We start from the raw sequence: 12811 nt of genomic DNA, 5'->3' as shown, positions 1-12811 counted from the left end.
AGCAAAAAATTGGAGTAAAATAGTTTAGGCTTATGCGTGAGGAATGTCGGTTAGGAACACAGGAAGTTTCCTGATTGATGACAGTTGGAACAAATTATGGAAGTAAGTTGAAGTTGTTTAATAACAAGATAGATTTTTCATCAACATTAGTATCCATTTACACAACTAAGGTGTGATCCATCCTGAATATTTTACTTAGACTAAATGACATATTTTTCCCTCATTTTTAAAAAATTTTTATTTTATTGTGGTAAAAACACTTAACATGAGATCTACCCTCAGCAAATTTTTAAGTGCACAATACATTATTGTTGACTGTAGGTACAATGCTGTAAAGCAGATCTCTAAAGCTTATTCACCTTGCCTAGCTGAAACTTGATTAGGAACTCCCCATTTCCCCATTCTCCAAGCCCTGGGCAACCACCATTCCACTCTTCAATTCTGTGAATTTGATTATTTTAGGTAACTCATATAAGTAGAATTATGTAGTATTTATCTTTCTGTGACTGACTCATTTTACTTAACATAGTATCCACAATTTTCATCCATGTTGTCACATATTGCAGAGTTTCCTTCTTTTTAAAGACAAATAGTATTTTGTTGTATGCATATGCCACATTTGCTTTATCTATCTGTTCTTCTGTCAGTGGACAGTTAGGTTCTTTTCATATCTTGGTTATTGTGAATAGTGCTGCCATGAACATAATAGTGCTAATATCTCTTTGATATCCTGATTTCAGTTCCTTTGAATAAATATTCAGAAGTGTGATTGCTAGATCATATTATAGTTCTATTTTTAATTTTGGAAGAACTCTATACTGTTTTCCATAAAGGCTACACCATTTTGAACCTCCACTAACAGTGTATGAGGATTCTGATTTATCCCCATCCTTGCCAACACTTGTATTTTATTTTTTGATAATAGCCATCCTGACAAATATGATATCCCATTTTGGTTTTGATCTACATTTCCCAGATAATTAGTGACATTAAGCATTTCTTCGTATATCTGTTGGCCATTTGTATGTCTTCTTTGGAAGAATGTCTATTCAAGTCCTTTGCCCATTCTTTTTTAAAATTTTTTATTTTATTTTATTTTATTTTATTTTATTTTATTTTATTTTATTATTTTATTTTATTTTTGAAAAAGAGAATGTGGGAGGGGGGAGTAGAAAAGAGAAGGAGAGATAGTGAGTCTTAAGCAGGCTCCACGCTAGGTGAGGCTCTATCTCACAACCCCAAGATCATGACCTTGGCCAAAATCAAGAGTCAGATGCTTAACTGATTGAGCCACCCAGGTTCCCCTGCCTATTTTTTAATCAGGTTATTAGTTTTCTTGGCATTGAGTTGTAGGAGTTCCTTATATATTTTATATGTCAACCTCCTATTGGATACATGGTTTGAAAATATTTTCTCCTATTCCATAGGTTATCTTTTTACTCTTTTGTTTTCTTTGCTGTTCAGAAGCTTTTTAGTTTGATATAATCCTATTGGTCTATTTTTGTATTTGTTGCCTGTGCATTTGGTGTCAAATCATTGCTAACACCAATGTCATGAAGCTTTTCTCACATGTTTCCTACTAGGAGTTTTATGGTTTCAGGTCTCATATTTAAGTCTAATCCATTTTGAGTTTATTTTTGTGTATGGTATAATACATGGGTTCAATTTCATACCTCTGCACATGGATTTTCTGTTTTTCCAGCAGCATTTGTCAAAGACTATTCCTTCCCGATTGTGTATTCTTGGCACCCTTGTTGAAGATCAGTCTGTCATATATGCTTGGATTTATTTCTGGGCTCATGGGATGCCTGAGTGACTCAGTGGTTGAGCACCTACCTTTGGCTCAGGGCGTGATCTTGGAGTCCCAGGATCAAGTCACACATCAGGCTCCCCGCAGGGAGCATGCTTCTCCTTCTGCCTATGTCTCTGCCTCTCTCTGTGCTATGACCCACTAATCTATGTCCGTCTCTTTATGCCTGCCCCATACTGTTTTGATTACTATAGCTCTGTGATATACTTTGAAATCAGGAAGAATGATGCCTCCAGATTTATTCTTCTTTCTCAGGATTGATTTGGCTATTTGCGGTCTTTTGTGACTTCATGTAAATTGTAGATTTTTTTTCTATTGCTATGAAAAATGCCATTGGATTTTTCTAGGGATTGCATTGAATTTGTAGATCACCTTGAGTATTATGGACATTTTAATAATACTAAGTATTCCAATCCATGACCATGGGTGTCTGCATTTGTTTGTGTCTTCTTTAATTTTTTTCACCAATGTTTTATAGTTTTCAATATACAGACTTTCACCTCCTTCGTTGAGTCCAAAGTATTTTATTCATTTTAATGCTATTTTAAATGGGATTATTTTCCTAATTTTTTTTATAGATAGTTGGTTGTTAGTGTATAGAAATATGAGTGATTTCTGTATGCTGATTTTGTATCCTGCAACTTTACTGTATTTGTTTATTAGTTCTAAATATTTTTATGCAATCTTTAGGTTTTTCTATATATAAGTCCATGTTGTCTGTAACAGGGACAATTTTACTTCCTCTGATATGTATGTCTTTTTATTTATTTTCTCGCCTAATTGCTCTGACTAGGACTTCAGTACTATGGTGAAGAGAAGTGATGAGAGCAACCATTCTTGCCTTGTTACTAATCTTAGAGGAAAAGCTTTCAATTTTTCATCAGTATGATATTAGCTGTAGGCTTTTCATATATGGACTTGTATTATGTTGAGGGACTTTCCCTCTGTTTCTAGTCTATTGAGGGTATTGACCACGAAAGCATGTTGAATTTTGTCAAGTGCATTTCCTGCATCTATTGAGAAGACCTTGTGATTTTTTAATCTTTTATTCTATTAATATGGTGTATCACAGTAACTGATTTTTGTATGTTAAAAAATATTTGCATCCCAGAGATAAATCCTACTTCATCATGGTGTGTGATCCTTTTAATGTGCTGTTGAATTCAATTTGCTAGTTTTATTGAGGAGTTTTACATCTGTATGTATCAGAAATCTTGGCCTATAGTTATTTCTATTTGGTTTTTTATTGTTTTTTTTTTTCTTGTGGTGTTTTTAACTTTTGTATCAGGGTTTTGCTAGCCTCATAAAATGAATTGAATGTGTTCTTTCCTCTTCAATTTTTTTGGAAGAGTTTGAGAAACATTGGTATTAATTCTCCTTTATGTATTTCATAACACCAATGTAAAACCATCTGTTGTGGGTTTTCCTTTGTTATGAGATTCTTGATTGCTGATTAAATCTCTACTAGTTATAGGTCTATTCAGACTTTCTATTTCATCATGATTTAGTCTTGGTAGGTTGTATGTTTCTAGGAATTTATCCACTTTTTCTAGGTTGTCCAATTTATTGACATATAATTGTTCTTTGTAGTCTCTTATCCTTTTTGGTTCTGTGGTGTCAGTTATAATGTCTCTTCTTTCATTTCTGATTTATTTGAGTCCTCTCTTTTTATCTTAATTAGTCTCGCTAAAGATTTATCATTTTTATCTTTTTAAAAAAATGAACTCAATGTCATTGATTTTTTTTCTAGTCTCTATTTATCACTGCTTTAATCTTTATTGCCTTCATTCTGCTAATTTTGGACTGAGTTTTTCTTCTTTTTTTCTAGCTTCTTGAGCTGCAAAATTATATTGTTTCTTTGAGATTTTTTTTTTTTTTACTGTAGGTATTTATCACTATGAAATTACTTCTGAATACTTTTTACTGCATTCCCTAGGCTTTGTCTTTTCATTTCATCTATATTGTCTTTTAATCTATATATTTTCTAAAGGTATTTTCTCATTTCCTTTTTGACCAATTGGTTTTTTTATTTAATTTTTTTTTAAGATTTTGTTTATTTGAGAGGGAAAGAGCACAAGCAGGGGGAGGGGCGGAAACAAAGAAAGAAGCAGACTCCTCATTGAGCAAGGACTCTGACACAGGACTCAATCCCAGGACCCTGAGATCATGATCTGAGCTGAAGGCAAGCATTTAACCAACTGAGCCACCCAGGTGCCCCTCAATTAGTTATTTAACAGTATGTTGTTTGCTCAGGGAGAAGCAGGCAGCTGCCAGTTTTGTCTGCGCACTTTGTGCTGAGCAATGGGAAGGCTATAAAATCTCCATCTTAGTTCTCCCCCTGATAGCTAGATTGCACCGGATCCATCAGAACTCCAAGACTGGCAAAAAGATGCTAGTTTCCTGAGCCTCCCCAAAGAAGTTGGGGTGTTGCACACACAGATCAAGAAGTGACTAAGTATTTAAGAGACAGAGAAGCTAGGTACTTTCTCACAAGACTTTGATCGTGAAAGCCCAGGATTAACTTCCTTCTCCCTACTCCATATTTCCCCTGCACTTTGTTCACACCCCTACTTCATTACTTATCACATTGTACTGTGATACTTAATAATACAGCCACCCCCCAACACCCCTCTGGATCATTTACCTTCACACTCAACTCTAGCACCCAGTGTAGGAATAGGCATATACAGACATCCAGCAAATGTTTGTTGAATGAATAAACAAAAAATGAATGATGGATAGAAACAGTATGACATAATGTTTAAAATCATATGGTTGCCAATCAGAAGAACCTGACTTCAAATCCAGACTCTACGTCTTACAAACAGTGTGATCCTGGACAACTTACTTAACTCTCAGTCGTGTGTCCTTATCTATAAAATGGTGTTACATACCTAATCCATAGGGTTCTTAGATAATATATATGTTTTGTATATATTTTTTGCATATAACATGGAGTCTAGCAATAAGTAACTATTATTAATAGTACCATTATTTCTCATAATGAAAGTTATGAAAACTAATAAAAATATTATATGTATTATTTTCTATTTCTATTTATTTTTGCTATTGTAATTTGTTGTTATCATTATTGACAGAAACACTTGAGAAATTCACTGATAGCCAATACAGAATGACCCATTCAGAGACTATGTGAGAGGTTTCACTCATATCCAAAATGTCACAGGTATGCATTTTTGCTTTGGCCTGAGCTGGGGGTAGGAGAGGTTGAACAGAGTTAACAGCATTGCCTTTAATTCTGTGGCCTTAAAGAAACAAATCCCTGTTTCCACAAAAGCAAGCGGTAAAATCCTTCCCAGCACATCCAGAGCTTCTCACATCACTTATCCAATCCAAGGATACAAAGAGATGAACAATAAACTTCTGGTTAACCAGGGGTTCTCAGACTTGAGTATCTATCAGAGTAATTTGGAGGACTGTTTAAACAGACTGGGCTCCATCTCCATCAGTAGGCCTGGGACAGAACCCTAGTTTTTATTTCTAATAAGTTCCCACATGGTTCTGATGATGGTGGTTCAAGCACTACACTTTGAGGACCACTGAGTTCATAGAAATGGTTGAGGTATGAGTAACCTGACTCCAGGGCAAGAATGTGTGCAGAAATCTTTTCACTAAGTTGACTTTCCTGATAACCCCTGTGAAAGTGAGGGCTTTCTTTTTTCAGCCCCAAGGTTTACAATCATGAACTCTCCTCTTCTTTATAAATTTATTGGTAGGGAAAATAGTTTCATGAAGTTGTTTTTAAGCTTTTATGAGCCTGATTCAATCTATAGACACTCTCTACAGAAAATCCCATATACACATACACAGAAGCATTGCTTATAATTTCAAGAGGTGCTGGGACACCTCTCCCACCAGCCCACCCACTGGCCCTAAGGAGTGTCAGTAGAAAAACTATGTCCTAAAGCAAAGTCTTGGATGCACGTGGATGTTACAAAAATTTCCTTCTTATAGTTAACTCATTTTTAAAACAGGAATAATAGAGGGACGCCTGGGTGGCTCAGTGGTTGAGCATCTGTCGTTGGCATGATCCTGGGGCCCTGGATGGAGTCCCGAAGCAGGCTCCTTCTGCCTATATCTCTGCCTCTCTCTGTGTCTTTCACGAGTAAATAAATATTAAAAAAAAAAAAAACAGGAATAATAGTAATGTCCTTGCATCAAAGTTTCTGAAGATTAACTAAGGTAATACATGAAAAAGCATAATTTGGAAACCAAAAACACTATTACCTTTTTTCTCTCTTCATAGTCTTGCTACAATAAACTCATTCTTGAGGCAATTGGATGCCTCTCCCTACTAAGAAAAGATCAGGAAGTATAAGAAAGAAGAACCCTAAGAGTAGTTATTTCAAGTCCTTACTCTACTCCCCTCACATTCTTTGGCTAAAATCTGGTCACAGGCTGCCATATCATGGTTCTCTCTGTGAGTCACTGAGCAGCGGGATCTAGCAAGTCCAGGCTTGGCTCTGTGACCTGAGAGTCTCAATTTATTTGCCTGGAAATACTCCACTTTGCAAATGTCCAATGCCTTGTCATGTCCCCAGGTTAATGCCCCTGGCAGAAAGATAGAAATGTAAAGTTGTAATAGGGGTTTGTTTCTAAGCTAGAAGACACTGAATCTTGAGAAATAGTGATTAAGGGTTAAGCCTGATTCTCACTGTTTCCAAAAACTGTGTTTTTAGCACCTACTGCGTACACTGTGTAATAGATGACACAAAGAGCAGCACCGGGGTGGTTCAGTGGGTTAAGCATCTGCCTTCAGTTCAGGTCATGATCCCAGGGTCCTGGGATCGAGCCCCGCATCAGGCTATCTGCTCAGCGTGGAGTCGGCTTCTCCCTCTGCCTCTACCTGCTACTCTCCGTGCTTGTGCTTGCTCACTCTCTCTCAAATAAATAAATATTTTTTTAAAAAAAAGGATGGTACAAGGAGGGGTAATACATGTTCCTATGCTATGCCAACTCCAATCCAGTCGGGAAAATAGATACATGCAAAAATACACCAAACACAAAGTGAACCTTAGCAAGGGCAACGATTATGATTCATACAGAGATTCAAGAGTATAGGAGGAGGGAGACATCAATTTTGATAGGGATCCACTAAAGTCTCCTGGGCAAGGTGGAATTTCAGCTGGCCCCTAAAGGAGAAGTGGGACTGCATTAGGTGACTATAAGGGAGAGGGACTTCCCTTAGATCGTAGACTATGGAAGTTGTTTGAAGAAAAAAGAAAAGTGCTTGGTTGAAATGTGCATGATTATGATTTAACCAGTGTGACTATAGTATGGGAGAGGGTGGAGGTATAGAATGTGAGGCTGAAGGAAGAAGCTGGAAGCATATTGTGGGAAAGAAACCAGAGACCAAGTTAGGAGTTTTGGCTTTACTCACCATGCAGTGGAGAAGGACTGAGGGTCTTTAATACCACAGACGGATCTGTTTTTACAAAAAGAGAGCTGGTGCCACTGTGAATAGATGATAGAGAACAAAAAGGAAACAAGACCCGGTAAGGTGATGGGAACCTGAACTAAAACTAGAGCAGTGGGAGTAGCCAGGAGGACACGCAGGGAAGAAGCACGTGAGAGGCTGCATGTTGAGAATGGTTGATGACGTGTAGCAAAAAAAAAAAAAAAAAAACAGAGGCAAGCTGAAAGGGCTCCCCTTGGCCGACCCAAACCCAGGTGGGGTTGCTGCACAAAGCAGACCGTGGGCTCCAAGGAAGAAACTACTAGGGGCCCCGAGACCAGGTGGTGAGGAATACCTCCAGGTTGGCCCAAGAAGCCTCTTCTCCCTCCTAGAGTGCCCAGAAGGGTAGCAGCTGACGATCTGCTTCGTCTGCATGGAATATCAAGATCCCTGATTCCTGGACGTGACTCCTCAACCTGGCAGCTTCAGAAGTCCTAGAGATCTTTTAAAATAACTTTCAGGCCCTGTCCCGTGTGATTTTGATCTGGAAACCTAAGATGGGGCCCAGGCATCCATGTCTTGTAAAGCTCTCAGGTGATGCTGATGCACATCTGCTCTGGGGAAACGACTGTGGGCCGTTACTCTTAGTCTGTGAAGTGTCTAGAAACTCTGGGTTCAACACACTCTTGTGCTAATGAAGACTGTGATGGGCTGGAGGCCATAGGCTTTAGTCTCCAACACAGTGACAGTCATCAAATGTCTTCGTCCCACTCCAATCCTCAGGGGACACAGCAGGAGATGGCAGAGGCTGCATGCTTGAGGAGGTCCCCTGAATGCCACAGAAGGACAAGGTGCATACCAGCCATCATAGTCACCCTTGTCCCCTTTGCTGTGTTACAGGGGCACCATAAAAGAGTCTTATTACCAGATGCTGTGAGACTTTAGAAAACAGGCTAAGTGATAATACTGTCCATTTTCTGCCAGGCTTATATACCACTCACAGCACTTTGACTGCTATTACTGTTTTTATTTCTCAGAAAAAAACAATGCAGTCCAAAGGTAAGGTGGGTGTCAAACATGTCCCTTCTAGACACTGGGCTCTGTGCAAGGTCAGACAAACCAGAGCCAGTCCTGAACCCGCCATCCTCCTGCACTCCGGTTCTGCTTCTGGGCCATAATGGAGAAGGGTAACATAAAGGCATTTTTCTCTCCTTGTAAAAGAGGAAAAAAATAGGGGGAGGGGGAATTATTTAAACACACCTCACTCATACTGCAATCACTGCATTGTTTTTCCTGTTGAAACACCCTGTTGGTTTTTAAATCCCTTTAAACCTACCCGGCACCTGTATGGCCCAGATCCAAGAATTATTACCGAACCCTTCACTTTTTATATTTAGCCACATAGGGGTTTCTGTGATGGTAGCTGGCTCTTGGTTCAGTCGAAAATTTCAGAGCTTCCAGAAGTTTTCTCCTTCCATAGAAGTTAGAAGCATGCAGTGGTCAGACAATGATTTTTTAAATTTTTAATTTTTATATTAATTATTTCTGTCCACTTTTGTTCTCCTGCTGGGTAAAGCAGTATCATGGCACCACCCTCTATTGTTCCTGTGTGAAGATCCTCCTGAAATATTGACCAAAAAAAAAGGGCAGGGGAAGGATGGGGGAGGGGTGGGTGGTCCCCATCAGCAACTTCTGGTTTGTGGGATGACCTCTCTCCAGGGCTAGAACTGAGGCTGAAAATATAATGAGAACTTCCCAGCAAATTCATTATAACAAAGCATAATGTGAGCTCACTAGGCACAAAATAGGCTGAAGGAAAGTGACTCCCACATAAGACCTAATTAAATACTTTGATGTCAGAAAGCAGAGCAGGGAGGGGTGGAAAATCAAATCAGACCAAAGTGAAAGACCTACATTCAAATGGAAAGAAGAAATATTTCTCTCTCTTCCCCCGACACCTCCTCTTACCTCCCCCACCTCCCTACCCACCCCCACCCCTTTCTCTGTACCTCTCTCTCTTTTCTTCCTTTGCCATGAAGGAAGAATAAGATTCAGGAACAATAGGTTGTAAATTCTTCAGCCAATTAGTCCAGTAACTTACTACTGTTTATAATGCACAGAATGTCACAGGCTGTTTTGCAAACTCCCCAAGTTGGTTTGTTAATAACAGGAAGCTAGCACTTCTCAGTACAGTGGATCAGCTACACGTGAAAATAAATGCAAAAAACCTGGAGGGGAATAGCAGCAGACCAAGAGTAGCCTTGATTTAATTTAACATTTGGGGGTCCACACACAAATGAGCATTTTAGTAGGCTTCATGGTGGAAGTTGCTGTCATTTGTAAAATATTCTGGCCAATTAGCTAATAGTGTGCTTGGATTTCTCCTGTTTTGATACAGTAATACTAAGTACATTGTGAAGCCCAATTATACAAATCATCCCCATATGCCATACCAGTCTTTCTTTATGAACTGTGTTTATAAATCCTGTGTGAGGAAATGTGTACTTCAGCAATTTAGACCATGTGTAAAAACATAGCCAATGGGATTGTCAAGAAAACAAGTTCCAGCCTAGGAAATCCTAATGTGTTCCGCTGGAATAACAGGAGGGTGCCGGAGAGTGCAATGCTCTGCTTAAATACATATTGCTTTATAGTGTTTAGCCAATTTAGGGGCTTCCGCTTCCCTTTCTGTTATTTTATTCTTCTTTTCTTTTAGGATCCAACCTTGGAGTTTTTGAGAAAATTTGGGATTGGTCTTCTCTCAGGCACAATAGCCTCAGTCATTAACATCCCTTTTGATGTTGCCAAGAGTAGGATTCAAGGGCCTCAACCAGTTCCTGGACAGATCAAGTACAGAACCTGTTTTAAAACAATGGCAACAGTCTACCAGGAAGAAGGGTAACAACATTCTTATTTTAATAAATGTGCAGGATTCAAATACTGTTAAAAGTATACCATACTTCAATTTTGGTGAGAGCCATTAAGCCCTCCTACATTGTGTGTGTGTGTGTGTGTGTGTGTGTGTGTGTGTGTGTGTAAAGCTCTAGAGAATAATGGCAAACTTGAGATAACACAATGATGAAATACTGGCAACATGTTCTTACACCATCCAGAACCTTGGGTCACCATCATATAGTCTGCCACTGCATGTTTGTCTTAGAATGCTAAGATGACCCTTGTGCTTGTCAGTTTCCATAATATTGTTGTAATACACCCTGTTAATGCGGGGGCAGGCGAATGGTTGTCTTTGAACTGTAAATCTAGTCAAAATGTCACCTCCTCATATTCTCCTGGGAGAATTAAACATAAGAGTTCTGTAAAGGTAGTTTTCTGTGAAAAATCTCAAGTGCATGTTTTTTTCTGCTAGGCTTTTTTAATTTAAGTCTTACATCTGTCTCTTCATCCTTCCTCACTCAGATCTTATTCTCAAGTAAACAAGTAATATTTTATTATTTTGATCTAAACTCTATCATGTTTTCTTTTATGAAGACCGAGTTTGTGGTCTTTTAAATTCAATTACAAAAGTCATTTTGTCCATATACACAGCTGTCATAAAAGTAAGATCTGTGTTCAGTGCAAAAGCCATCTCACTGAGGAAAATCATATTTCTGGTTGGACACAATCAACTCAGCATAGCTTGGGCAATAAAGAATTCATTAACTCTTTCTCTTTGTCCAGTTTATTTTTTTTTCTTTGTCCAGTTTAGTGCAGAAAATATGTAGCCAGGTATTGTCCTGTTTAGGATACACGTGATTTAAAATCAATTTTCTTTTTTTTTTTCAAATCAATTTTCTTGTAGATGCTGAGTCGGCATCTCAATCAAGCTGAGATACAACTCCATTCTATCTTCAGAATTAAGAATGTTGCTCTTTCCCTTCCTATTATAGGTTTTTAGCTTTGTACAAAGGCCTGCTTCCCAAGATTATGAGGCTTGGACCAGGTAATGACGTTCTTATTACTTATATCCTTCCTTATTGTTCTAGTGTCTTTTTTTCTGATTTGTGTCTATCAGCAACATGGTAAGCTTATCACACTGTGAAAGATGGAAACCTTGAGAATATGAAGTTATCTAGGAGTATTCAAGATACTGAAGGCATCCATTAGAAATGTTTGCCACCTTTGTTTATAAGGTACTATTTAAAGACCTTGTTGGAGGCTGATGGGAGCCAAAGCCCAGCTTAAGTCAATAGGAGAGGATCCAACAGCCAGTTGGAGTTTGAGTGAACAAGAAGATGTACATACAGTGGCTTCTGGCTGTGGGGTAAGGACCAGCCTGAGAAAACTTGCCTGGTGACCCCCAGTTCATTCTTGTTCCCGCCTCAACTTCATTTCAAAAACAAAAAAGAAGGGTAACTTGCCTCCACAAACATCAGAAGCCACTTGTCCTCACAGTCCCCTGGGAGGGTTGCTGTGAATGTACCATCCAGGGAGTGGTGGCACTGCGGCCTGGCACTCACCTTCCTGGCCTCTGTCAGCATGATGGTGGAGGCTCCTGGCTCAGGGCCTTACCTCCGGATGCCAACCCATAAAAAACCAGCTGCCATTCCCACAGGGAGAGTCAGCTGCCTCTATGTAAATAGATAAGAACATAACTGCTGCAGACCCAACCGCCTGGGCAAACAGTCTTGGGTATAAGCACCCTGTGTATAAGTACAGAATATGCACCAGCCCTCTCGTATCTTTTTACCAGGCCATACTCATCTACTTAGGCGTCCTGGTATCCTCTCCTAGAAGCTTCCCCTTCCCATTCCTCCCTATTAACACCACTGTCCTCCTGCCCTACACACTCACACCTGGGCACATTGACCTTTGGATCTCAGCCCAATGAGCCAGCATTTCTACTAACCTGAGGTAGGGGACAGCTCATGCTTTCATGTATTCAGAAAACACTTCCACAATTCCCAGTCCATCTATCCTAACCTTTCTAGACATTTAAGCATGGATTTTGCTTCACGTTTGAGATTCGGACTTGCCTCCTCTTACTCGTTGGCATAAAAAACAATGGGTATAAAACGAAGCCAATGACAAAGAATATTGGTGATTTTGTTGCAACTCTCTCTGCCGGTATATGTTTTCCCTTCACCACACAGTAAAACCCTGCTGGTAGACCTAGTATTAGAGAAAATCATAGGAATGACCCTAACCCAGCTTTCTCAGGAGGGGATGGGCCTAAAAAGAGTGGTGATCATGGAGAGTTTATCTAAAACAGTAATTGACTGGAACCTTAATCCAAAACTCTTAAATAATCTGACCCCAAGTTTTGTTAGAGGCTTGCAAATGTTTGGTTGGCTTTTTAAATGTTTTTGCATGAGGTGTCCTGAGTTGCTGTGGTATTAAATACAATGAAAAGGCTTGTTGTGAATGGACTGTCCAGGCTAAACAAAAATGTGAATGACTGGAAATCTCCTTCAGGGACCTGGCCCACACTCATATGTAAGTCCTCCAAACATGCAAATCCCAGCAACTTTAAAGGAAAGAAAGAGAAAGAGAAAGGTACCTTTGACTTAAGACTTTTTTTTTCAAAGAGAAAGAGTAAAAAAAAAAATGAAAGAAAGGGTAAATCTGGGATTTTCATCTTTCATTGT

The 12811-nt window shown here is 39.1% G+C and overlaps 1 protein-coding gene across 10 annotated transcripts in view; it reads left to right on the top strand.

Annotated features, from left to right (window-relative positions):
- The window catches only part of SLC25A21 (solute carrier family 25 member 21), a 470013-nt gene that overhangs the window by 454560 nt on the left and 2642 nt on the right, over positions 1–12811 (top strand). For all 10 annotated transcript variants that reach the window (XM_049113067.1, XM_049113063.1, XM_025443799.3 and 7 more), the window contains 2 exons: positions 9943–10124; positions 11114–11166. In XM_049113067.1, the coding sequence (XP_048969024.1) occupies positions 9943–10124; positions 11114–11166 (235 nt within the window). The remainder of the gene's footprint in view (positions 1–9942; positions 10125–11113; positions 11167–12811) is intronic.

This window comes from Canis lupus, chromosome 8, assembly GCF_003254725.2.
Source record: "Canis lupus dingo isolate Sandy chromosome 8, ASM325472v2, whole genome shotgun sequence".
Taxonomy (NCBI): domain Eukaryota; kingdom Metazoa; phylum Chordata; class Mammalia; order Carnivora; family Canidae; genus Canis; species Canis lupus.
Note: the sequence above shows the minus strand (reverse complement) of the source record. Positions and strands in the feature narration are given on the sequence as shown.